This window comes from Chelonoidis abingdonii, chromosome 9, assembly GCF_003597395.2.
Source record: "Chelonoidis abingdonii isolate Lonesome George chromosome 9, CheloAbing_2.0, whole genome shotgun sequence".
Classification (NCBI taxonomy): domain Eukaryota; kingdom Metazoa; phylum Chordata; order Testudines; family Testudinidae; genus Chelonoidis; species Chelonoidis abingdonii.
The window spans coordinates 38,538,769-38,566,348 of NC_133777.1; the positions used below are offsets into that span (position 1 = coordinate 38,538,769).

Below are 27,580 nucleotides of genomic sequence, written 5' to 3' on the forward strand. Positions count from 1 at the left end.
ACACAGGAAAGACAGCTTCTCTACTCTCTGCTACCTAGCCCCATTGCACCCAGGAAGAGCCATTACAAGGAAAGTTTGGCTTTGCTCCCATAGCCCTGGGCTTGAGCATGCTCAGTGGGGCTGTAGGGTTGGTGCATGCAGTCAGGTTGACATTAGGGGCTGGAAGGGGAGGGAGAACGCACTATAAAGACAGTCTTTAGAGATTTTTTTCTCTCTAGTGTTCGTCCCAGATATTAGACAAGGTGAGTCACATTTTATGGGACCAGCTTCTCTGGAGATTTTTGCAGTTAAACTTTAGCAAGTCGTCATAAAGCACGGGCAAGCTCCTTTTCTCAAAGGCTTAAGTGGCCAAACATGGGTGGATTTTCACAGATAAAGATGGTGGACTGCAACTTTCACAAAAAATCTACTTTTCTAACATGAAAAACAATGTTTTGCCCCTTGCCTGCTTCTTAGAGACAGCTGAAATAAAAAAAAAAAAAAAAAAGTCACCTGGAGGCAGTCAACCAGAATGGAAATGTGGAATAGTCAATGGTTTCCCCAGAGATGTTAACCATCTCTGCTAGAGCTGGTCCACTGCTATTTTCAAGAGGAGCTAGGTTCAGCTCCCTTGAAGTCACAGCAGGGGCCCTTAACTAGATTGCCCTGGAGACTGGGGAAAAGGTCAGGTTAGCCTTAAAAAGCATCTTACCACAGCCCTGCAGAGCTGTATGTAGTTTCAGGGAAGTCTCTGTTAACCTTTATCACTGACAATCCTGGACATTGTCTGCAGCATATGTCATCCCCATCCACTACAGTGATAGGTGTCACCTCATCAGTCTGTCCTTGTAACCTACCAGATTCATTGCTAGGGTTGTGTAAGCCAATGCTATGGGGCTAGGATAACTGGCAGCCAGCAGGGGTGCACTCAGGATCTGGTTAGTTCAGACAGATTGCTCTGGTGAGGCCTCACTGGAGGTCAGTGACAGCTACAATGGGGCTGAAATAGAGGCAGAAGCCTCCTCCCATTACACTTGTGCTGGTTAGGTACTGTCAGCAAGGGAGGCTCCCCTAGGTCCTTTAAGGCTATTGGCTCTATGAGCTCTGACAGAAGGACCAGAGAAGACAGGAAGGTCTTGAGATAAAGTGACATCAAGTATTACATCAGCCAGCTCCCATGGAGAGTAGATGCTGGGGTTATGCTTGCCTAGGAAGGGGGGAGTATGACTTCCGCATAAGATGCCATTTCTCCCTCCTCACCCCCCTGCCCAATCTACATGAGGGGGAGGTGCAAAAATAGCAGCAGCACCAAGGGATGTGCTTGGATCAGGAATGGTGAGATGCTTCTGTCAATACAACCCCCTTAATGCCAGCATCCAGAAAGTGTTAGGGTGGGGGAGGAGGAGGGGTGAGAAGCAGGTGAACTATGAATCTTACTAACCCCCTAGGAGAGAGACCTGCTGATAAAATGGTGCAAGTGGACCTGATGCTGAGAGAAGAGCTGCTCTGCAGAGAGCCCTGACAGTGCCAACACTACCACCTGCCACTGTCAAAGGGAAGTAGCGCAAGTCACTTCAACCAAAATTCATAGGTGTGCAGGACTGTGCTGACCCTGGGCAGGGCTCTGCCCAGCCACTTTCTGAAGGGAAATAACTGTTCCAGCAATAGGGTCACGGAAGCCTCTCAGCCATGCTCCCTGCTAGGGCTGACTGGGGCAAACCTTGTCTGGAAGGATGGTCCAGCTGTCTCACCCAGTGCTCCAAGGACAACAGCTGCTTTTTGCTTTTGTCACCTGTGTTTATGGAGCACACTAATGTGCTTGCCGTTGGCAAGAACAGCAGTTTAAATCCAGACTTGTAGTTGAAAGCAAACAGGAGAATCACAAAAGAAAAAATCATTTTAATTGAAGACATTTAGAGAGACAAGCTGACTAGGGCAGCAATATGCTCTTCAATAAATACAGGGGGCAGGAGGGTTGTGACAAGGTGATGTGTGACGGACAAGCCTTTGCAATGAGGACAGTTCATAAAGGGGCATCGCAGGTAGGACAAGTAGCTTGGCTCCTCTGGATGTGCTCCGTTGCTGGGGCATTGGGAGTTAGAATGGACAACAGGTACAAAAACAGTTGCAAGAGTTCAAACCTAGGCCCCCAGGAAAAAAGATTCTGTATTGCACAGCCATTTCAGAGAGATAGTAAAGTGCAAGGAAAACAAACCCAATGCACACTGAAGCATGTTCAGCAACTTAACTCCTCCAGCACAAGTGTACACTTTTTAAAAAATGAGCTACATAGGGGGGAAAAAACCTAATTTGTAGTAACTGGTTTTGTAAAGCTGCTTTGATAAACCACAGCCTCTCTGGAGGTGAGGAAATGGAATCTGCCAGGAGCCACTAGATCAAGGGTCATTTACATTGGTATATTCACTGTCCTAAATATTACAGTGTAGGATACATGATTGGGAGCTCAAACAGAGCATCTTGCTAAGTCTGCTTGGGCAGGGAGCTGGGCTTGAGTAGGTACCCCTGTAATTTCACAACTGGGAGCCTCTATACAGCGTTACCAGGAACAGTTTCAAGCCTGGGCCAAAGCAAATTGTCAATGGCTATGCTGCCTGGGAAGATCTCACTGGCACAGAAGGGAGAGCTCAGGGGTTTTTCCACTGGGGACCCAACTCATTTACAATGGGAAGAACCAACAGGCCCCATCTAAAAACATGTTGAGAATAAAGCCATCTGTCACACAACTGAATGACAAGGCCTCTCCATGAAGGGTCTATAATAGGAGTTCAAGCCAATCAGACCCAGTCTCTGAGTGCCTCTGTGGTAGCTCCACAACTGAAGGATTGTTGGTGATCTTACTGGCAGCTAGAGAACCTGTTCCTCTGTGGCACATGCTAATACAGAGGCTGCACCCCAAACAGACTGATCACTCCCCCTTGTGGTTCCTGTGTGTATAAGAGCAGGCTAACTCAGCCATGTGGCCCTCCACTTCATTAGTGCACACAAAGTACAAATGCAATACTAGGACACATGCATGGGGATAGGGAAAGGGAGTGAACAAGGAGGTTCCACAGGGTAACTTCCCCTCCCCAGGAAAAGCCCATCAGTCCTAGGTTGTCCACATTTCCTCCATATCCTGCCCACAGCAGCTAGAAAGATTCCACTCAGGCCCAACCAGGAGCAGTACAAGTCTCGGCAATCAGGAGGAAGCTGCATGGCATCCACTCCTAACTGCCCAGACAGCAGGTTGCCAGTGAAGGGCAGATCCAGTCTATTTCAGAGGTCTCAAGTCTCCTCACTGTCTTAGCTCCCATACCTCCAACAGCACAGGTCCAACAGGGGAAGCAGGATGGCATTTCTTGGCTAGAATGCAGATGGGCACTGAAGGGAGAGGAAACCTCAGGCTGCTGTAAATCAGCCAGAGTCTGGAGACCTGGGCTGGGCAGCTCGGAGGGAGGCTGCCCTTGCCATTAGCATAGGGATGTGCCCCACAAGGGCTGCAGCCCTTAACATCCCATGTGGCCCAGCACCTGAGTGCATAATGATTTCCTAATCATCCAATGGAAACTTTTAGCAAATTTTATCAGTATAGGGAACAGCTCTCTCTCTTCTTCGCCCCTCAAAAAATACAGAGCACACTGGTATCCATACCAGGCAGGTAGGCCAGGGAAACTAGAGAAAAAACAAGGTGATGGGAGAACAAGGCTGTTCTGCTCTGAGGAGGTGTCAGCCCAACCCACGGAAACAGGCTTGGCTCAGAGGAGCCCCTTCTAAAACCCACTTCTAAGCAGCTTAACCGTCACCTCTGGACCAGCTACCAGCTGGATCTAAGACATTTCAGTGTCAGGAGGACAGGACTGTCATTTTGCCCAGCCTGCTGGGTGGGCTGCCTCCGGCTGCATAGCAGGAAGTGCACATACATTTGCAGAGATTCCATTCCTCCTGGGAAGGCAACTTCTTTGCAAGAGAAGGGCCCCCTCACCAAACGACTTGACATGCACAAAAACAAAGCAGAGCTGGTGGGGGAGGGCGGCTGATTCTCAGTCTGAATGAGTGAAGATCACTGCATGGCACTGTCTAGATCTTCCCTCCCCACTGAAATTTTCCCCACAAAACTGGCCCCAGCCCATGCTGGTCGGTCACTGCCCTCTTTCTCGGGCAGGGGCTCTACCTGCCTCAATGCACTGAATTAGACACACAGCGATGGCTGCACAGCCCCACCACCAATCCATCCTCTAGTTTCCACCCCCCTCAAAGGCACTCCCCCTTCGAGTAATTCAGTTCCTGGGCTTGGCTCCACCCCACATGGGACAGGGTTACAGAGTGCAAGCTGCATCTGCAGCACACATTCTGTATTAAAAACAGGCTTCTAAGGGCTTCCTGAAGAGGGGGTTACCAAGACTGTCCTTTATCTAGGATGCTAGCAGTGCCAGGCAGAGGCCTCTGACAAGACAGGACACTATTCTCACCCCACTTAGATAGCAGCTGACATGGTAATAGCAAGGGGATAGTTATCCTCTACAGTTAGACATTGACTTGTCTTTAGGTGACATCTGGAGAACTAGTTCTTCCAGCAGATTTAAGTTACTTTAAGAGGCCAACTTTGCCCTGTAAAACCCCATCAGTCCCTGTCTCCGTAGTAACCTCCTAGTTACCTGCCACCCACAGGAGACAACACCCCAGCTGTAGTTCAAGACGTCCTCTGCCAACTCCCAGTTTCAAAGTGGCCACATGAACAGTGGGAATGGGGGTGCAGAGCCAAGGGGGCACAGCCTCCGCCAGGGGAAGAAGGGGCTTGACAACTGCTGGAAGGAGGCCAGGCATTTACCCATAGTGTATGCTTTGCTCCTATTTGCTCCGTCCCAGCTGATCCCACTAACAGAGCCGATGGGACAGCACTATTACAATGTCCTGCTAGCACTCAGGTGCCCCTCCTGTGGCTATGAGGTCTTTTTGCACACTCATTCAGTATGGGGGGAGGTCTGGGGCCTTCTATCTATTGGGGAGGTCAATGTCTGGCAAGCTCCACATAGGGAGACAAGTGTTCTGCACAAGTCTTGTGCAAACAAAGCAAGCATTTCACTGCTGACAGTCACGATGCGGCCTCTACAGGGACTTCAATACCAAACTCCTGGCACGGACTGAGCAAGGCTGACCATCAGTGCACCCCCTCCACACCTCTCATGGCCTGCAGCCTCTATAAACACAAGTAGGGCAGCAGCTAATTTTCTTCAAAAGCAGCGATCTGTGAACAAGTCTCATTCCTAAACAGCCTGAGGGAGGTTAACTCAGGTTCCATCAGTGACAGTGTAAGGGAATGGAGGTGGCTCAGGCTTCCCTCTGGGGTTCCAACTACAGAAATAACTCTATACATCTTCCCCACTCCTATCCTGGTGAGCTCTAGCTCAGACTCAAGGCAGAAGGATCTACACAGTATATTATAAATACATTTCACTATGAAACAGCAATTTCAATCCCTGTCTTCTACTTTAGAGCACTGTGAATCAGATGCTTCTTTTAAGTCATGGGGTGATGACTATCTCTGGGCATCTCAGCAGCAGTTTCCTTCCTGTGAGTGGGCAGGAGTGTTACCAGCAGCAACACAGACTCATCAGCAAGAGCATGGGAGCCCTAGAGAAATGTGCCCCATTTCCATCTGCCCTTGGACTGAGAGGACATGGCGGGCCCACTCCAGCCCTGGCCCTCTGATGTATTGTGGGCTCTAACATGGTTGGTCAGTGCATGTTGATTGCCTTATCGTGCATTCCCGTCATTAGCTATGCTATGGCAAAGCAGATGACTGAATCCTTGTCCATCTCATGTACAACTATGTGCATCTATGTAAGTACTGGCCAAAAGCAAGGAGAGAGGGAGGGGAGGTGTAAAAACACAGAGCTGTAATGGGAAGGGCCACTTGCCTACAGCACAGTGACACCCCTTATAAAACAGCAATGACTGTCAATCCACACAGGATTCCGTGGGACTCTGGGCCAAGACGACGGCAAATCGAGGCTGCAGCAAGTCAAACATATGGTCTGCCAAATCTCAGTCAATCCACAGCTGAGTGGTCAATTTTAAGAGGCTGGGTTGTTGATAGGAAGCCCGCATCACTGGAATCAGTGCAGAGCCAGATGATTCAGGAGATAAAGGGAAGAATTATCCTATTAAAGACAAGAGAACAGCTGTCTGAAAACCATGGAAAGGACAGGACAGACATTGTGCTTTACAGAACAAAATGGGAGCCCCTGTGCTGAAGAGCTTACAGTCTAAGACACTGGGGCTTTGCACATTTGAACCAGTGGGAAGAGAATGAGGAGTTTGCTATTCTGATTTCCAGACCCTGCAGAACTGGGGGTGGGGTGGGGGGGGACACAGTCTCAAATGCTCAGGGCCCAGCTGAGCTGCCCTAAACACTTGAGGAAAGGGGTCACCTGCAGCAGTGGGAGATTGCTTTTAACAACATTCACTGGGCTCAAATAAATTACATCAAGTTAATTCTTGGGGGGAGGGGGTGGGGGAATCAAGGCCTTAAGTCAATAGGCATTCTGCCATCAACTGCAGCAAGAGCGAAGTCAATAACAAAAGAGGCAAGATTATTAAATAGTTGCCAGTGTACAGTCCTTCACAGAGGGATCCTGGGGTGCAGCACTCTCAGAAGCTGGGCTCTAGCTGTTTCCAAGAGGCTGAATTGTACATTGAGGCACACAGTCTATGCTGCAGTGACCCTTGCTTTAGGCATCTTGCCTCATGTGCCCCAGGCACTACGGTGGATCTGTTATGCCACTGGTTTGTTGCAGTGCAGGGCTCCGGAGAGAAGGTAAACCCCATTCTCAGCTGCCTACCTCTCGCTTTGCCGCCACCCTCTGACTGGGTCACGTTGCCCGGCTGTATTCAATGCCGCTCTTTGCTGAAATGCCAGACCATGGCAGCAGGCTGCGGAGGAGACTCTGAGCTTGGCGGTATATCCGGTGAGGAATCGAACATGGGCTCAGACTGGCGAGCGCTGAGCCAATATGCTGTAGGTAGTCAGTGAGCCTCAGTTAAGAACAACAGGGACATTTACAGTGATATGTAAGAAACAACCTAAAACACACTGTATTGACAGCAGCTTGTAGGACAGTAGCAGGCAATGAGAGCTAGTTCAGGCAAAGCAGCACTGGCCAGCTAACTGCTCAGGTACAAATAAGCAGGTCTGTACCCCACAGTAAGAGTAAGACACTTTGGGAACATTCCTTACAATATGCCCAGGAAATGCTTTAGCTGAATAATCACTTTCATTCCACAGCACTCCAGCTGCTGGAGCCATGGCCCATCTGGTAGCAGAGACATTTTGATTGCTCAGCTACAACTACACGTTACCATCACGGCTTTGGAGCGGAACCCGGAGCTGGAGTGTGGAGCAGCTCTGGGGCAGAAGAACTGCAGGTTTTTGCCTGGAGCTGGAGCGGAGCTGGAGCACAGCTCCAAAGCCCTGGTTACCATTAAGGAGTCAGGGAAAAGGGACTGCTTTATGCTCCCCCCAGACTGACTGACCTGAAGCTTATCCTATAATTTAGTTTGTCATCTGTGTTCTGTACCCACCCTGCCTCCCTGAGGAGTGTGTGAATCCCTAGAGCTGTTCAGAAGAGTGGACCTTACTGAATAGCATGCTTCCAGCTGCACTTGGAGCCTAACATACCATTAGCATTGGGAAGGTTCTATCTGCATGATCTACAATAGTTAGCAAGTTTCTGATATACCCAACAAAGGGCAGACCCTGCCTGTCTTCTCTGGACAGGAGGAGAACAGCTCACTAGCCCTTCATTTCTGAGACCTGACTTCAAGTCCCCAATCACATCAATAGTGAAACCATTTGGAAGGCACCTGTTGGAAGCCACCACACAATGGAGCAGTCTCTGCTCAAGTGGAAACCAAGACCAGATCCGAAGATGATGCTGTAGGTTGGGATTAAGGCTTTGGACACTAAGTGTTGCTAGCACTGGTGTGTCAGCTAGGAGCATGGGGGTGGGAAATCACAACCTCTAGCCAGCACAGCAATGCTGGCAAACCCCCCAGTGTAGACACCACTATGGTGACTGAAAGGTGCTTCTGTTGGTATAGCTATACCAGCTCCCCAAACAACATTAGCTATGCTGACAGAACAAGTGTTGGTTTGTGCTCCATCTCCACTAGGGGGCTCTGCTGGCACAGCTACGCCAGCCAAGCATATGCAGTATACAGGAGCCCTTAGATACATTGACAGAGCCATGTGGGGAGCCCAAGACTGGAATAGCAGGGGCGGAGCTGCAGGTCTTGCCTCAGGTGCAGTCAGCAGAGCTGTGCTGAGTGAGTTGTGCACAGTGCCCATCCACACCTAGTCCTAGCTAAACAGTTGTATTACCATCAGTCACCCAGCGTAGAAAAGATACATCCCTAACCTCACAAGAGACGTGTACTGTTCTGCTGAACAGATCCCATAGCACTCCTGAGGAAGTCAGGCATGAACATGTCAGAGACAAATCCAACTCTCCTCTGGAAAGCAAGGAATCCAGTTCAGTGAAGCCTACCCTTAAACTGGGATCAGTCAATTGCAAACAGACTTGCTTTGCAGAGTTTGTTTTAACCAGACACATGGTATTTGGGATATTTCGCTCTGCAGCTAATCAAATCCAGGGTAAAGGATATAAGATTGTCCAAGGAGGATGTCCACCATTGATGTATAGAACGTAGGTGAAGCCATCTTTGAGGACCCCTCTGATAGAATAATAATAGGGCAGGTAGTGATGCTGTCTAAAGTCTCTATTTTCATAGAAGTTAATTGCTGTGTTGTTGGTGGTGAGGACATGCAAGTAGATGGCTTTACAGTGGTCTTGGGCAGTTGTCGATATATGATCCTTCAAGCTTTCAAGTAAGAGGGAACCTATCAAAGGAAGGAAGAACAGCATTACACAGAGCAGCAGTGAGTGCTCTTACTGGGACAGGGTGGAGAGTGCAGCCAAGACTCTGCACCAGCCATCAGTGCCTCTGAACAAAGCTCCTAGAATAAGTTCCCTGTAAGCTGCACAACCGTGCAGCAGGCTGCCAAGGGCCAAGCAGGCAGGCGGGGAGAGGCACCCCTCGCCTGGGCAGAGGAGCCGCTCCCCTGGCCCAGAGCTGCTGCAGCAAGAGAGGGCTGCGGGGTGTCCTCTCTCCCCACTGCAGCCCCAGAGCACCCTGTACTCCAAACCCCTCATCCCCAGCCCCACCCCAGAGCTTTCCCCAGCCACAGCCCTCACCCCCTGCACCTCAACCCTCAGCCCCACCCTCAAGCCCCCTGCCTGCCTGCCCTGGCCCCAGCTCCGCGCCACTCCAGGAAGGGCTGCGGCCCCTGGGAGAAGGGGGATGGAGGGTTCTGCATGCACTGCCCTTGCTGCCCCTCCAGGTACCTCCCCCAAAGCTCCCATTGGCCGGGGTTCCCCATTACCGGCCAATGGGAGCTGTGGGGGGCGGTGCCTGGAGGCAACGCCAACGCACATGGAGCCCTCTGTCCCTCCATTGGAGGGCCGCTTCCGAGGGCCACTTCTGAGGGGCCGGAGTTTGCCCATCCCTGTTTAGAACATGAAAGACAGGCCTTGAAGCCCAGTGACTGAGGTATTCCTTGGTCTCAACAATGGATCCCCAAATTGGGGAACCAAGAAAGTAGTAAACTTTGGTTAGTGAAAGTTCCAACACTAAAACCCATACAAACAAGTAACTATAACACAGAGTTCTTATTAAAGCAAGACAAATACATTCCAACAACCATCATAGGCAGTAAGGAGGAATTGGGGGGGGCTGGGGCAGCTCCCCCCTTTATATCTCCATGCAGTAGCGAGTAAAAGCAGGGGAAGCTTGAGCTATCCCAACAGATACCACTGAGGGAAAACTTTCCACCAGCTGTGCACACTCCCCAACAGTGGAATACACATGTGCAAATCACTTGAAGGAAAGTTTTTTATCTGGCCTTGAAGCATACATTCTGCCACATTAAAGAGAGAAGACTTCTTACTCTAGGATTTCCCCAAGGCAGTGAAATTGTTGTGCTGTAGCTGGGGTTCACACTGATAACTGCACTCACTTGATGGACATTCTGATCCACAGTATTATGCTACTTCTTGAATCCCTCTTGTTCCTCCCCCTCTTTTTAACAGCTGGAAAAGATGTCACACATTTGCAGCCTCCGAGGCCTGTAATTCTCCCCCACAGCACAACACAGGCACAGTATGAGCAATGGCAGTGCCCATTCCCCCTTCTCCCCTCGCCATCAATATCAGCATGCCTCCCCTCCAGGATGGGGTTAACAGCTTCATCGGCTTTAGGAGTTCTGTCTCCATAGCCATTCAGTCCATAGCAGATCTGCTGGCACTGCTAGCAGGTCTGACAGTTTATGACAGTGTTTTCAGCATGGTCAGCTATCCACTGGGAATGGGACTGAGATCCATCTACTGTTTTCAAAGGCCACTGAACAGCCACTAGATGGTAAAGACTCTCAATCACACTGTAGATGCAACAGTGAGCTACTGTGATGTAATCTATATCCTATTTCCAATTCCTTGAGACATGACAAGTTCTATACAAGCTTAGTGTGCAAGCTACTCTCTGAAGTGGGCAGAGTCAAGGCATTCTTAGTTCTATAAGCTTCAACCACATACCAAACATGAGTCACAAGGGATAAATAAACCACACAATGGATTGGTGCTCAGCAACAGACACAGAAAAGCTATTTAGAATGTTCTTACCTATTCCATGTTTTCTAAATTCTTTCACCACTCCTAGACTTAAAATGTAAGCAACTTGAGTATCGACTGGAAAATTGGAAGCTAGAATATCTCCATCCTGAGTAGAGACATAACAAAGCATTTAGTAGGATACACGTGTATAGCACAGCATATAATGTCAAAACAAAGCAAGCATCTATTCACAGAAGAGTTTTCTTATCCCAGGTGCCTTTATGGAGCTGTTGGAAACGGGGAGATAAACACAGCCCCCTAACTGGAAGGATAGGAAAGAACCTATTTGGGCTAGGGGGAGGGGTTTCTGCTATTTTCATATTTCTTGCCAGTTGGTGGATAGTAATCATTTAGTTCCTTTAATGTCTTCCACAGTTAACTAAACACTTGTTTCATGTTTAGTCGTTTACTGAAAGGTGTTAAATGACATTGTGGGGTCCCACGTTTGAGTGTCCAGATCAAACGTCAGCAGTTTACCAGCTAGAATGTGCTTTTTCTGCTAACTCTGCATAAGAATGGCCATACTGGGTCAGACCAATGGTCTATCTAGCCCAGTATCCTGTCTTCAGACAGTGGTGATCCATGCCCTGTCGTCCACTCCAGCTTCTGCAAACAGACTCTAGACTCCGAGTCAAGCTGGGATCCTCTTTCTTACACATCATCAATAGTAACACAATGTTCTACAGGCCATGTTATGCCCTCAGCAACATCACAGCCTTCAAATGGGGTTTGCACAGGTGTAACCAACTGGAGCTTAGTAAAATGAACTGCTGGTGGTGCACAATAAAAGGTCTTGAAAAATTTGGTCTTTTGACAGCTCAAATGACTAGCCAGGCAATGAGAGAAATGGGCCCCAGAGCAGGTAATCATTCGGGGGTATACATACATCTCATCTTAGACTATGGTTTGCCTACCTCTTTATGCACTTTTGTTCTGCTCTTTATCTCAGCTACTATCATTCCCACAATGGTGCCTCTGTAGGTGGCTCCAAGGGAAAAGAACTTCTTGTTGGAAGTGATGTCCTGATACCATGAGTCAGGGTACCTGGGGAAGAAAAAAAAAAAAAAAAGGCAATATCCATGAATGCTTAGGGAACGCACAGCATTTCAAATTGAGCCACGAGCCTGCAGTCAGACCACCCTGTGGAATCTGGCAGGGTTACAACATAAGCTGGGCCAGAATAAGACTTCAGTGGGAGACCTGCAACGAACACTCAGATGCTGAAGGAAGTAGTGCTGGCAGTCTAGTAGGTGGTACTCTTCTACAGGAGTCAATAGATATCCAAGCTAGGAAGCTTTGCTGATGGAGGGAATCTCTTCCGGATGGAGTTAAAACTAAGGCCTCTGCATGTAATCATTAAAGATCCCATGGCACTTTTTGTAAAGGTGTGAGTGTTAACCCAGGTGTTTGGACCACATCCCAGCTTGGCTAATTTCATTCTATGCTATCAGTAACCCGACTGACAAGGATTCCATCATTTCTTGTGGAAACATGACTCCCACCTTCCTCCTCCAAAAAGTATTCCCTTAATGGGGGGGGGGGAGGCGTGCGGAAGGGGGAGAAGCAGCCCTCTCCAAGATTTCTCCCCTTGATTACAAAGCTCCTTATAAGATGCCCACCGTTCCCTTGGTGGGGGCTTTGGGATTGTTTAGAAACAAGAGAGTTTATCTGTTTCAGCTGTTCATTCTCAAGACCCCCTGAATTCTGATGGACAATTGGCAGTGCAGTATAGGTGACACAGGACTGGACAGGCAGTAGGTAATGGTCAGGACTGAAGTACATCGGAATGTGGGGCAGCTGTCACAGTACCTGCCTATGCTCTCAGCTCCACACTTTCACACTAATTGTTTATAGACTGTCTCTCCGCACACCCCCTCCACCCTCCGCAGAAGTGTTACATACTCTATTGGGAACCAGTCACCGCAAAGCTGTTTCACTACATCTATGTCATCGTGGCAGAGAAGACGCAGGTTTATGTCACTAACTGCAGTTGGGGGCACCTCCTCTGTCATTCACACCTGCAAAGGAAAAGGAAGAAAATTAGGAAGGATGCACCTGAAAGCTTCAGGTTTGAGACCTGTTAGTATCTGGAAAAAAGGCAACACTGGGGCTAGGGGGAGTCTTCGCTGCCAAGCAAGTCATTCTTAGGCCAATCTGAGTTCTGCATGGCACAGGGAAATACAAATCATGATTTAAAAAAAAAATGGAATTTTTTTTCATTTAAATTACCAGTTTTTCTTTTAAAAATAATCTGTTTAAAATTAAATCTGACGTTAGTACAAAATACGTTAAATAAAAAAAAAAAAAAAATGCTGAATCCATGAGCCTCCACCAAAAAAGCTTTGGGTTAAAGGCTGCTTTTCTATATAAAGCCAGAATTAGGGGGAAAACATTCATATTTGGAGGTCATGCTTTATAACTATGGCACAATAAGTCATGTACTATATTAGGAGCTTGAGCCTGTGGGAGATCCAGGCCCATGCTACTGGATGCAAGAGACGTGCAAAGTCATCACAGGCACTGAGACCCGGCCTCTAACTCCGGGAGACACCATCTAAGTATCTCATCAGGATCATCCGCTGAGCCCACCTGGGTGATTTCACATTCCTATGTTACAGCTTCTCTGTACCTGAGCTGTGATTGGCTCAGTTCTCAAATATTAGTATTTATGATTCCACTAATCATGGATACTTACTCTAGTTATGGTGTACCCTCCTAAATGGCAAAAAAAAAAAAAAAAATATCTCAAATCCAGTGTAAAGGCTCTGTTTAATTGTAAATTAACAGGTTTTAACAATTCTGAACCAATAAGAAGCACTTTTCTTTAGAAAATAAAGGAAGTACAAATAGAAATATTGATTTGAATCATCAGTTTTAATCAAAAAGTTTCCACTTAGTGATTTAAATTAGGATTTAAGTAACTGATGTAAATCAATCCACCCTGCAGGGAATATTTAAATACAAACCTTGTCACCACCATCTCTTCCTACCCCAGAATTAGTGTAATTATAGCAAAACTAGAAATAAAAGTTTTCTCTGACAATATTGTCCAATGTATTTAAGTACTAGGGAATAAAGCAATCAATAGGTGGCAGAGCAAACATGCACATCGGTATGCACGAAGGAAGCACAGAGCCAAGTTACACTTGCTAGTCAGAACAAGCGTTCTCTACAAGATGCCAAATGGCAGGTGGCCTAGAGCAGTGGCTTTCAAACTGTGGGTTGTGACCCAGTACTTGGTCGTGGAATGTAAGGCACTGGGTAGCGGCAGCTCTGGTCAGCACCACTGACCAGGCCGCTAGAAGTCCCATCGGCAGTGCTGCCAGACTAAGGCAGGCTAATCCGTACCTGTTCTGACACCGCGCTGCGCCCCAGAAGCGGTCAGCAGCAGGTCTGGCTCCCAGGCTGGGACGAGGCCACGAGGCTCCGCGCACTGCCCCCAAACACCAGCTGCACACAGGACTCCAAGCTGGGGGATAGAGGAGGGTGCCTGCAGGCAAGAGCCATGTGGAGCCGCTTGTGCATCTCTGCCTAGGAGCCAGACCTGCTGCTGGCTGCTTCCAGGGCACAGCACGATCCACGGTGCCAGGACAGGCGGAAAGCCTGCCTTAACACCGCCATTGCATCATTGACCAGGAGCCACCCAAGGTAACTCCATGCCTCAACCCCCTCCTCCTGCCCTGAGCCCCCCCAAAACCACTCATTCCCAGCCCAACTCCAGAGCCTGCACTGCCAGCCCAGAGCCCTGACCCCCCTCCTGCACCTCAACCTCCTACCCCAGCCCAGATCCCCCTCCCATACCCCTGAACCCCTCAATGCTGGTCCCACCCTGCAGCCCTCACCCCTGCACCCCAACCCTCTGCCCCAGCCTTGAGCCCCTTCCTCATCCCCAGCTCCCCGGGCCATGGGTATCAATTTTCTTCAACTGGGTTGCCAGAAAAAAAAACTGAAAACCACTGGCCTACAGTAGTAAACATGTTATGCGGAGCCAGAGCAACAAGAAGTGAATGAACAGCAACTGTTTAATCTGAATCCCCACAAGCCATCTTTAGTTATCAGTACCTCCCCTCTCCAGGATCCTATAGCTTCAGAGCTTTTTCCTATTACAGCAGCTCTTAGATGATCTGTGGAGCTCTCGGTCACAATCATGAAGCATTTCTTAGGACTTCAAGCAATGCCTTCTACTAGTTGTAATTCAATTCAGGACTCTCAAGATTTCCAAATGCTTGTTTGATGAATACTCAAAACCAGATGGCTCCCTCTTTTTGTCTGGTGCTTCTCTGGGTCAAATTCAAGTGATCAAATATCAGAACAGCAAAACTGCAAGGGAAAGCAGTGAAGGACATAATGGGGGCTGCAGGTAACCTGTAAAAATCCTAGGGTATATCTACACTTGCAGAGTTTTAACACTAAGTTTCACGGGTGAAAATACAGTGTTGGTTTGCGTACTCCCTTAATTCCTCAGACTTCAGAGTGTTTACATTAGCAGCACTTCCACCCCGGAGAACAGCAGTCTAGGGCAGCTATCCCACAGTGCAGCTCTCTCCAGTTTGAGGATGGGTCTTGTGTGAAGGGGGCGGAGGTGATGGGAGGGGGCATCCTGGATCCCTGCACAGCCTCCTCTCCCCAAACACTGATCAACTCCAGTAGTTCAGCATTGCTCCAAGCAGGGAATCATTTGCTCCGGGGAGCAGGCCTTGTCACCTGGCCATAAAAGGTGAGCATTTGCCAAGAAAACAGGAAGGGGATTTTCAAAGTTCCCGAGACTTTACAGGGGGAGAGATGGATGTCTGTTTACCTGCTGAGTTTCACTTCACAAAGTCATTGACAAGTGTAGACGCTCCCATGGTTTTTGCGCAAAAAAAAAAAGAAGATGACATTTTCTGCTTTAAATGGCAAGTGTAGACATGCCCCTAGAGACAAACAGATGCACAAAAGAAAGGGAAGTACCCAAGCAGCCACACCCATCACATAGATGAAAATAAATTTTCAGCAGATCTCTCTAATTCTGTCCTAGTGACCCAAATTGCCCTCAGGAAGGCATAGAGCTGGAGGGGAGTGGTGGTGTCCACCAGAGAATCTCTGTCAAGACATGGTCTATAGCAGGTATCTCAAACACATGGCCCGCCAAGCGGCCCACGCCCACACCCCCCCAGCCTACCTCCAGGCCAGGGGTGGGCAAACTACACCCATGGGATTGCCCCCCCTAGAGCCCCACGCCACTCCCTGAAGCAGCTGGCATCACGTCCCTGTGACCGGGGAAGAAGCAGAGGGCTCCATCAGTGTGTTGCCCTGGCTTCCAGGCACCGCCCCCCACAGCTCCCATTGGCTGGGAACAGGGCACCATGGCCAATGGAAGCATCGGGGGAGGTACCTGGAGGTGCAGCAAGCAGCATGCAAAGCCCTGCATCCTCCCTCTTCCAGGGGCCACAGGGACATGGTTCCAGCTACTTCCCGGAGAGAAGCGGGAGCAGGGCTGGGGCCAGCAGCCTGCTCTGGCCCCACTGTGCACTGCTGCCACCCTGGAGCCCAAAGCCCTCCTGCACCCCTCCCCCCAACTCCCTGCTGACCCCCTTGCTGCATCCCACACCCCATCTGCACCCTGAGCCCCCTGCCTGTACCCCAACCCCTGCTGCACCTCAACTCCCTGTCCTGAACCCCCACCACACCCCTCATGCACCCTCTAGGGGCAGGGAGGGGGCGGAATTGGGGTGGAGACTTCAGGAAAGGGGTTGGAATGGGGGCAGAGAAGGGGTAGAGGGGGGTGGAGGCGTGTGTGTCAGTCATGTGGCCCTCGTGGTTATTTGAGTTTGAGACCCCTGGTCTATAGCTACAGCATAAAATAGTCTGAGAAACCCTGTCCTATGGACTTGGATGTTTCATGAGTGGGGCACTCACAGAACTACGGTGCACACAGATTCAGAATGAGCAATGGTACAGGATGCAGACACGCAAGCCTCTGATCGCAGTCATTCCACCCATCCATCAGATGTCACCCCATTAACTTGTCTGAGCCCAGTGACAGTGTAAAGACCGAAGACCCCAACTGCAAGACAGAAGCCCTTTTCCTTTTGTTTCGTGGCTTTGATTGGTTACAGGTACATTACCACAGGTAATGGTATAGAGAGAAAGGTCATCTTTAGAAAGTATAGTTAAGTATAGGATTAGAATAACGTACCCCAGAGACAAAGCACCTGGAATCTATATTTTGTTTTGCTGGAAATAGAATGACCACCATTAATCTCCTTGTACTGGGCTGGTCCACAGCACATGGTAGTTTAGTAACAAGGAGATAGACAACAAAACCAACTAATACTAAGAATCAGGAAAATTACTGATCCATCTGTAACACTGTGAGAAAGCCAGGAGGATCATGCTCTCACGTCATAGATTTTAATGCCATAGGGAACCACTGGATAATCTAGTTTGACCTACCACCGGGTTCTCAAATTTGGTTTGTGGCTTGTTCAGGATAAACCCCTGGCAGGCCGCGAGATGCTTTGCTTACCTGAGTATCCACAGGGAGGCCACTCGCAGCTCCCAATGGCCACAGTTCACCATTTCTGGCCAATGGGAGCTGTGGGAAGCGGTGCGGTGGACGCTCAGGTAAATAAAGTGTCTTGCGGCCCGCCAGGGGCTTACACTGAACAAGCCATGAACCAAGTTTGGGAACACCTGACTTAACATTATCCTGATACTATCCCACTGAGGGAATCCCCAAAGCAGAAGGCTATGTCTGTGCTTCCCCAGCTGGGCCAGCAAGAGCATACACATGATCCCACCATCTGGTATGTTTCTCTAAATGAAGAGTTGCTTGTCTCACAGCCCTGTGCACAGAACGGGTACAGCCAGAGCAGAAACACAAAAAGTGTCCGGAACCATGGCTCAACCACAAATTGGAGGGCTCATCTCTTTGGCAAAGAGGAGAGTACATGGTCCAGAGTCCATTCATCCTTGATGCATTTGCTAAGAGGGGGCTAATTCAAGTGTGGTTTCTGTAATGTAGATATCTGTTCGATCGGAAGTGGAGAGAGGCCAAAAATCATTTCACACAGGCCACTGAGCAATCTTGGTCAGTTATACTGCCGCAGGAGGTGTGGTTACCAACTCTGACAATTTTACTGTGAATTTCAAAATATTTGGTGTTTTTCTTAAAGACTCAGCTCCCAGGTTCATATAACCAAAAATCTCCACATCTTTCAAAAAAGCTTCTAGCCCTCATATTTAGAGAAAAGCCAGGAACATGAATACAGTACAACCTAAATGCTCAGAAATCAGAAGGCCAAAGGGGAAAAAAAATCCATCTTTTTTTTTTTTTTTTAAACCAAAGATTTTAAACTCAGGTTTTCTAAGTCTTGGAGGGCTAACTCATGATTTTTGAATGGTTGGGGTTGGTGATACCGAAAAGAACAGTGTGTGAAAGCAAGTGCATAATCCCCTATAGCTGAAGAGGGGGCTCTGCCCAATTTACAGATGCTCCAGTAAACCTCTGATCCTAGTACTCTGAGATGGAAGAGATTCAATTCCAGTCCATGCTGTGATTGTGCAGGTGTGCGATTTAAAACACTGTCATGATTACAAAATCACTTCAGTTACATAAAGCTCTCTACGGCTGTCAAATAAAGAGAAGCAAGCAACTGCAGCAACAATTTGGGTTTGAGCTGCTCTGACAGCACATTCAGTGCTGACCAATCCTCCAGGGAGCTGGGAACAGCATGTTCCTTGAGGTTCTTGGGAACAATTTTGGAGAAAACATTTTTAATAGTTGTGGCTGTAGCAAGTATGCATTCAATTCAACTCCCTGCTGAAGATCCACTGAAGCTACCCAAAAAAAACCAGCTACAGTCGCAATGCAGAATATTTCAATGCAAGACCAGAAGATTCCCAGGATACCTGGTCCTTCCACTGCACTCTTCCACTGCACTTCTGCAGTCCACAGGCATGTTTCTGGTAGAGAACTTGGGAACAGATGACCATACATCATTCTTCCAGTAACATGGGGCTGCTGTGGCCTAGCAGACCGAGCACCAGCTGGGAACTTGGAGATCAGCCATTGGCTGGTTGTGTGACCCTGAACAAGCCACAACACCTCTCTGAGCCTCAGATACCCCAAAATACAACAGAGATAAATGTATTTTCCTATCCTTTAAAACACTTTGAGATCCAAGGATGGCAAGCACGATACCAAACTACTGAGTATTATTATGAGTGTTTTCTGCAGTTATCTCACTTTTAAGAATAAAACTTTGCTAACCCTTCCCCCACCCAGAAAAGCTTACAACAGTCCTGGGGCAGTGTTTCCCAAATGGTGGCTCCATCAGCAGGTCACAGGAAGGGTGTGGGTTGCCGGTCAGTGACCCTCCCATCATGCCCTGTGCATACCCCAGAAGTGTCCTCCTCTTCCCTCCCCTCCACCCTGGAAGGCGCAAGAGGGGCAGTTTGACCTGGGTCCTCACACAGAGCGGCATTGTGACATGGTGCACGGGGTTGCAGTGCCATTCAGATTTGGCCCAGCTACTGCTCCATCATTCAGTCCCACACTTCAAGAGGGTAGGTGAAATTAAAAACAACACATTTAAACAGATGAGAAACTACTTTTATGCAGCCTATAATTAACATATCTCAGGATATTAAAGGAAATAATTTAGTAAGTTTCAAAAGAGGATTGGTCACATATGAGCAGGAACACCATAGCAATGATACCAGCTAGACTAACAACTACAAGACCCATCAAATCCTCAGACTTCAGCAGATTACCAGCTGGAACAGCAAAGTATTCACAGTTAGACACTTTGAAGGGTTTTACATCTACCTCCCATATTGCTACGATGACAGAACGGACACTTGACTAGAAGGATCATTGGTCCTTTCTAGTCTGGCAAATCCTGTGCGTTCTGAAAGATGACAACCTAACATGTCTCTGAGCCAAGATACCAAAAGGTAAAAGAGATTAAGCTAAAGCAAGCATGGACATACTCATCCAGTTACATTATTTCACAGCATTCAGCAGCAGTCTCCAGCGGAAATACTGTACAGTATTTGTATCTTATTATTACACCTTCTGGTTTGTCCTCTGTTTATGTAATTGTTCCCTGTGCATCTTGCCTCCCGGGAACTCCTGAAGCCAAGTTTAGTCTGGTGTGTATGTAACCCTCAAGCTCCTTCTACAGCAGCTGGGAAGGGTTTCAGTGTTCTCCAAGGACATGTAACTGGAGAGAAAAACAACTGTTTCCACTGGTGATGGGTTTGGAAATTCATAGGCAAGTATACTCAAGAAGAGCTACTGCCAACAAGGGAGAGAAACAAATGGATCAAGTTACCAGGAGAGGTAACTAAAGAAAAGCATGCCAGTAGGATTTTGTTCTCTTCCAGATTAAATTTAAAAAAAAATAAGAACCAATCCCTGTGGAATCCTAATACACCCGCTCAATGATGATTCCCCATTTACAGTTGCATTTTGAGACATATCAGTTAGCCAGCTTCTAATCCATTTAATGTGTGTCATGTTATTTTATATTGTTCTAGGTTTTTTTTAATTTTGTTTTTTAATTAAAATGTCATGCAATACCAAGTCAAACACCTTACAGAAGTCCACCTATATAATGTCAATATTCAATATAATGTCAATATTATTACCTTTATCAACCAAATTTGTAATCTCATTGAAAAAGACAAGTTAGTTTGATAGGATCTGTTTTTCATAACTGCATGTTACTTGGCAGTACATCACCCTCCTTTAATTCTTTATTAATAGAGTTCTATATCAGCCCCTCCGTTATCTTGCCCAGGATCAGTATCAGATTGACAGGCCAATAATTATCTGGTCATCCCATTTACTGGCACATTGGCTTTCTTCTAGTGTTTGGACCTTCCCCAGTGTGCCAAGGCTTATGGTGGAGGAGGAAAAAGAGGAACCACCACCATTAGCAGTCCAACAAGCTCCTAAACCAGTTTGGATGCAAGTTATCCAGACCTGACAATTAAAATGTCTAACTTTAGTAGCTGTTTAATATCTTCCCGAGATAGTAGTGGAATGGAACGAGTACTGTGATGTCATTAGACATTTCCCCCCTTCCCAAATACAGAACAGAGATTTATTGAACATTTCTTCCTTTTCTCATTCTTGATAATTCTACCATTTCCATCCAGTAACGGACCAGTACCATTGTTAGGATTGTTTTCTTCCTAAATTTTTTGTCCTTACTGTGCCAGCCACAGATTTCTCCTTATGCCCCTTTGCTTCCCTTATCAATTTTCTATAATTCCTAGCTTCTGATTTATATTCATTACTCTCAGCTTCCCTTTTCACCAACATTTTTTGTTGCATGTCTGGATCATGCATTTATGCATTTGAAAAAGACAATTAATTGTTTTCCTTCCCCTTATACCTTTGGGCAATGGCACTGATCTAAATTTTAGTGGAAGGGGCTTAATGTTCCCCTACGCCTACAGATATCAGAGGGAGGATACAACATGTTATGGTGCCATTGAATTTTAAACAGTGCTGAAAAGCTGTGAAAAAATACAGGAAGGGAAAGATCATGTGCATTTAAACTAATTTTATGCCTCCCCCTTCAGTGATATAAAAAGTTTAGCAAAATAACTCTGATTTTAGGAAGCAGATTTTTGTCCCATCAATGTGCATTAGTTATAAGGGAATCCACTAAATAATTTTTATTTATTTATATTTTAAATTCAACTGTCTAACAGGAATCAGCTGCAGCTGGAGGGGCTTTCCTGAAGACAAGGCGATGGTGGCAATTTGCATCAGCAGCAGCGGAGAGGAAGGGAGCAGAGCAGCAAGCGGGGGTCAGGAGATGGAGGAGAAGCATACAAACCAACAAAGAAGCAGGAGTACAGGGATTCTATGTAAGTGCAACTCTCTGATCTGAACTATGCCGCTGCACCGAATACCCTTACTATAGCAATGGAAGAGGTTTTTCCCCTCACTGAAGTAAATCCACCTCACCAAGTAGTCCTCCATTGACTCAGCTGCATCTACAGTGGAGAGTTAGGTCAACCTAACTATACCACACAGGGTTTGAAATTTTTCACATCCCCGACCAATGTAGCTAAGTTTTAGGTGTAGACCAGGCCTAACAATATTGGAAAAGTGGAACAGAAGTAACAGTGGAAGGAAATGAGCGTGGATAAAAGGGTAAAGAACAACCAGATTTCTTCAGATTAGTGGATCGTATAATTTAGAGAATGTTATCCTGATTTTCCCATGATCCAGCCATTCTGTTCTTATGGATAATTGAATCAGTCAGTGCTACAAGTCATTCTTTAGTTGTGGAGGGTGCCAGACTTGAGAATTACTGTGGATCTTCACTACTGGGCATGGCTGCTCTGGATGGGGAACATAACTGTTTAGTTGTTACCACTCAAGAAAGATCTTGGAGTCACTGTAGATAGTTCTCTGAAAAATACCTACTCGATGTGTGGTGAATGTCAAAAAAGCAAACAGAACCTTAGGAACCATTAGCAAAAGTATAGATAATAAGACAGTGAATATCATAATGCCACTATATAAATCCATGGTATGCCCACACCTTGAATACTGCATGCCATTCTGGTTGCCCCCATCTCAAAAGAGATTATTAGAAATAGAAAAGATACAGAAAAGGGAAACAAAAATGATTACTGGTATGGAGATAAAAAGACTGGGACTGTTCAGCCTGGAAAAGACAACACTAAAGGAGAATATGATAGAGATCTATACAATCAAGAATGGCGTAGAGCAGGGTTGGCAGCCTACGGCAGCAAGCCAATTTTGAGTGGCATGCTGCCGCAGTCCCGGCCCCCAGCCCCACTCAGCCCCCCTGCCCACCGCTCTCCCCTGCGGGGGCAGGAGGCAAAAGCTTGGTCCTGTGGCAGCCAAGCTTCCACCCTCCTCCGATTCTTCCCCCCAGCATGGTGCTTTCCTGCCACTCCCCCTCTCCTTCCCTATGCCAATCAGCTGATGGCCCTAGTGATGGGGAGGGGGGAAGAGCGGCAGCGTGCATGCAGCTCCTAGAGGAGGCAGAGAAGAGGTAGGGACGGGGCCTTGGGGAAGGGGGTGGAACAGGGCATATCCTTCCCAGCCTCCTGCCATGAGCCACTCAGGGTAGGGGGCTGGGAGCACCCCTACAAGCTGAGCACCCAAGCCCTCTGCCTGACACACCCCCTACACACACACACACCCACACACCCCGCAGTTTGCCCTCCCCTGTTCTATAGGCAGAAGATCCTGGAATGCACATGTATATGCATTCCAAGCCTTGGAAAACACTGTGCATTGACCTTCCATCATGCCAATGGACTGCATTCCAATGAAGGACAAGGCTCCCTGAAGTAATTTTCCAGTTCATTTTCTACTGCACTCTCCTCATTGGTATAATCTTCACCTAAAAGTTTCACTACAGCACTCTTCTCAGTTTCACGCATTTTTTTCAGCACTGGCTCTATCGGCTCATCCAGTTCAGCCATGGCATTTGGAGGTTCTTCTATTTCTAATATCAATGTAAGTTGCAGAAGCTTTGGATTTAGCAGCCATCTGGACAACCAGCAATAGAAACTGCATGTGTTTATGATGTGGATCTAACAAGGAGGCAATAAGTGCAGGTTTGGTAGTTATGGCAGGATCACTGGGTTTCATGCGATGCTCCAGAGAGTGACAAACAGCAGCCCTGAAATCAGTGACTTTTCCATTTTCGACGGGAGTGTCGCTTCTGAGGGGAGTTTAGATAAGATTGACTGTTCAGCAGACATGGCAGTTGTAGCACATTTTAAAGCGGAAAGTAGCAATAAGACATCCTCTACTAATTACCAGTGCTCATCCTGCAGCTGAAGTGTTCTGGTATCAGATTGTTTTGTTACAGGGCTATATGGAAGTGCAGCTGTTATGCTCACCGAGTCATATAATGAACATGTCATATAATGAATTCTAGTGAGTTTTACATGACTGAATCAGACAGTGTCACTTACCCTGAAGCTGTGTTTGTTTTCTTTCGAGGGCTTTTGCAGCCATGGTGCTGTGGTGGCAGTGTGCAACTAGTCTACTTGCAGCTGCAATAGCACGATCCACACTACGTGCAGCTAACCATAAATCATGAGTTTTCTTCAATGTAACATACCTCGATGCGCTGATGAGCATAATGTTGCTTGCATTATTGCGTATACATGCCAAGAGACAGCCTGCCAGACCCTATCTTTCCACTGTAGCATTTAATTTTTCAGCACGGTTTTCCACTATACATCATTCTGCCATACTTTTGGTTTGTAGAACCACAGACTGAATCTCCCAATTTTCAATATAATAGCAAATGACAGTCATGTAGCTTTCTGTAGTGAATTCTGTCCAGCAGCCAGTGATGAAAGCCACTTTAATGGCATTTTCCAATTTTTCCTGGACAGACTTCACACAGTCCTCATAGCACTTCTCTGGTCACAAGGTTATAGTCTGTCTCACAGGCACACAGTATTCAGATTCTACCAAACTTATCAATGCACAAAAACCTGTATCCTCGACGACACTTACAGGCAGCATATCTGTAGCGATCATGTGTTGCACAACAACTCAGTTTTTCGTCACCTTATGTGTTGCATTTTCTTGAACTGCTAGAAACAAACGCTGCCAGTGTTTTATTTTTGCTTTCTTTTTCACATGAAACAGAGGGATGTTTCAGCTTCAAATGCTTCAGCTTTGCTCCAGTGCTGTTTGCATACTTCAGCTCTGTCTTACACAGTTTACATTTAACTGCACCTTCTGTTATTTTTGTGAAACGATTCCAGGCATTACTGCTTTTCGACTGCTCCATCTTCACTATGAAAAAGTAGTTACCAAAAATCACAATAACCTATATGATGCTGTTTGAAGGTTTAACGCTACCAAAGTGTTACACAAGTTTCATAGCAATGGTCCTAACAATGCAGAACCTAGTTCCACATACACTTTGAAATGGTATCGCGCACATTAGAAATGCTGCAGCATTAGGTATTACAATGTCATGAAATTATTTTACTAATCTGTTTTAAACGTTTACTGAATACATTAACAGTAAGACTGATGATTATTGGTTAACTATTTAATATTTTACATCCCTAGTCCTAATCTGTTGTAGCATTGCTGTGAACCATTAAAAACATACAGCAGTGTACCCCAGATGGCTGCATTTCAGTAGAGGGTGAAAATTCTTGCATATATGTATAGATATATACAGAACAAAAAGTACCTGTGTATTTGCCATATTAAAATACAATCATACTAAAAAAACAGAACAAATGCAGGGGAGGGATCTACTCCAGCCACAAATCCCAGGCTCAGCAATGTCTGAAAAATTGTAAAATGCTAGGAGATCCTTCAGACTGAAAGACAATAGACAAAATAAAACTGCTTCACCTCAATATGGGGGGGGGGGGGGTGGGCCCTTCAGAATGAGAATATACCTTAAAACTTGTAGGTGCTGCCTGCCTAACCTAATTTTAAAAGCAAGCTCTCCCTTCACAATATTATGGGTAAAATAAAGTTGCACCTTATAGCAGCTACCAAAGTACAGTCTGGTAGTCTAGAGCAGCAAACAGCACTTCCAACCACGAATTAACGTTTAAAAGTGACTATGCAGGAAACAGTAGGAAATGCTTAATTTAAAATCAGTTCCAGCCTCTATGCCTGGATAGTTAGCCATGAGACAAGGTGTAATTCCCTTTAAATTTGATTTATGGATCTTTCTGTTTCTCACACTAAAGTTTATACTGGACAATGAGGATTTAAGTTGTCACTGTGTTAGTCTGTGTCAGCAAAAAAAAAGAGAAGTCCTGGTGGCACCTTACAGACTAACAAATTTATTTGGGCATAAGCTTTCATTTCATACCAGATAGCTAATCGACTATGAAACTGAACCATAGTAAGTAAAAAAAACCACACCCACTATTACAAACATTAAGTTAACACACCCCTCGAGGGCAGGGAAGCATTATTACTACCAAGTTTACAAATGAGACAAGACACAAAGAAATTAGCTTGATTTCCTAAGGAACTGGACCATTGCAGTCAATGGGAGCTGGATGTGTTCAGCACCTCTGAAAATTGGGTCATAAGTGACTTGCACAGGACTACACAGAGACTAAAGTGACCGAGTTGAGATCACAACTCAGGCATTTCTGTATCAAACCACTAAAGACCTGACCCACATTCTTCAGCCCAAGTCTTTCCCTTAACTCTAGATTCCAAGATACTTGTATCATAGCAACAAATGTCCCAGACTAGGCTAGTTAATGCTGTCAGAAAAAGCTTACAAATTACAGCAATAAGATCCATGAAATGGTGATACCAAAGGAGGAATGGATTCCAGGAGGTCTGTGATCCTTGAATTCTCCGCATCAGACCAGGGATCTGATACAATCTAGACGAACAGAGCTGCCTGACAGGGGACTCTACAACGAATCAAGAAATCCCAGTGCCGGCACTGAAGACATGGGACTGTTTCACGACACATGATTCGGAAGTCGCTTCCTCTACCTCTTCCCACAGCACAAGAGGAACATTTGGAACCAAAACTAAGGGCGTATCCACACGGCGTCGCTCTCCCCGACCAGGAGCAAGGCACTAGGAGACGCGAGCTCGGTCAGGGAGAGCTCCGTGTGCGGACAAACCACTAAGCGCTTGGAAGCGGCGCCACGAGACCCCGGCGCTCCGGGCCGCTCCTTGCCCCGCAGGCTCACGCGCTCTCGGGGGGGGCACGGACTCGGGGCGGGCCAGGGGCTCCGGACCTCAGGCTCGCTGAGGCAGGGCCGAGCCTGGCGGTCCCAGCGGCCAGCGCCGCACAACTCACTCTCGGGCGGGGCGGCGGCTGCCTCGGCCTGGGCTGGGAACGCGGCGGCGGCGGCGGCGTCACTCAGCACATTCCGGGCCGGCGGAGGCTGCGGGGCCGCCCCTGAGGAACCAGCAGGATCCACGGCCACAGGCCCAGACGCCTCCTCCCGGCGACCCCCCAGCAAGCCGCCGCCCCATAGGCTCCCCGGCCCCACGTGACAGCTGGACCGCCATCTCGGCCGGAACTCTGTTTGCGCATGCGCGCCAGCTGATTCTCAGGCCCGCCGGGTCGGGGCCCGGCCGGTGCTGCGAGCGCCCCGCCGGTCAGAGGCGGCTGCAGGCCTGTGGCCGCCCCGCTCCAGCGCTAGCCTCGAGGCTCTGCCCCTATCGCTGCGGCTGGTCCAGCGCGGGAGTTGGCCCTGGGCAGGAGCGCCGCGTGCCCGGCCCTTGGAGTCGCTCCCTGCAGTGCGCCCGGCCCCAAGCGGCTGTAGCTCAGCCCGGGCGAGGGCTCCGCCGGAGTGTAGTTAGGATAGTGGTAGAGTCTCCTCCCCGCCCCATTTAGTGCAACTCGCTGGTAATTCAGTCTGTTTAGGAAAAAAAACCCACTTGTCTTCAGCACGGCTTCTTCTCGCATGAGGAATGAGTCAGGAATCAGTCCCTGGTGCACAGCATAAACTCATGACTTTTTACCAGTTCACAAGCTGTTTCCAAATTTACTTACCTAAAAATCATGTTGGGCATGTCTTCACTAGCACCGTTAAAGCACTGCTGCGGGGGCTTCTGTAGTTGCAGCTCCCAGCGCTATAAAAAAACCTACCTCCGAGGGAAGACTAGCTACCAGCAGCGGTGCACTGTCTGCACGGGCATTTTACAACGCTGAAACCTGCAGTGCTCAAGGGAGTGTTTTTTCAAGTGGGTTTTTTAATGTAGCTTTTGCATAATGCAGATTTCTCTTTGGGTCCAGACACAAAATCATGCATTCATCTAGAATTTTAAGATGAACGTTTCCCCTTCATGCCCATGCACTGGGAAAATACAGCCTGACAGAATTTCTCTGCTGAAAGAGCTGTGCCACTGGAAC

General features: G+C 47.5%; 1 protein-coding gene and 1 pseudogene across 4 annotated transcripts; both read right to left on the minus strand.

Moving 5' to 3' along the window:
• Positions 1-1,858: 1,858 nt before the first annotated feature.
• NAA60 (N-alpha-acetyltransferase 60, NatF catalytic subunit) lies at positions 1,859-27,246 on the minus strand. Of its 4 annotated transcripts, none has more exons than XM_075069392.1 (7): positions 27,221-27,246; positions 12,609-12,724; positions 11,621-11,750; positions 10,716-10,812; positions 8,644-8,878; positions 6,822-7,008; positions 1,859-6,140 (listed from the first exon to the last, which is right to left on the minus strand). In XM_075069392.1, the coding sequence occupies exons 2-6, from the start codon at positions 12,716-12,718 to the stop codon at positions 6,852-6,854; spliced, it is 729 nt and encodes a 242-aa protein (XP_074925493.1). In that variant the 5' UTR covers positions 12,719-12,724; positions 27,221-27,246; the 3' UTR covers positions 1,859-6,140; positions 6,822-6,851. The 4 variants fall into 4 exon arrangements, with proteins under 4 accessions (XP_074925493.1, XP_074925492.1, XP_032637497.1 ...); XM_075069391.1 differs by lacking the exon at positions 27,221-27,246 and adding an exon at positions 26,519-26,696; XM_032781606.1 differs by lacking the exon at positions 27,221-27,246 and adding an exon at positions 25,983-26,371.
• On the minus strand, positions 22,847-24,505 carry LOC142047316 (uncharacterized; annotated as a pseudogene).
• Positions 27,247-27,580: the final 334 nt, after the last annotated feature.

Excerpts from the sequence above, each read along its gene's own strand:
- NAA60 (XM_075069392.1), bottom strand. The coding sequence starts at position 12,718 with ATGACAGAGGAGGTGCCCCCAACTGCAGTTAGTGACATAAACCTGCGT. Across the intron at positions 8,879-10,715 it reads ATTTAGAAAACATGGAATAG|GTTCCCTCTTACTTGAAAGC; the intron begins GTAAGAACATTC and ends TTCCTTTGATAG. Across the intron at positions 7,009-8,643 it reads CATCCTCCTTGGACAATCTT|TGACTACCTACAGCATATTG; the intron begins ATATCCTTTACC and ends ACTGAGGCTCAC.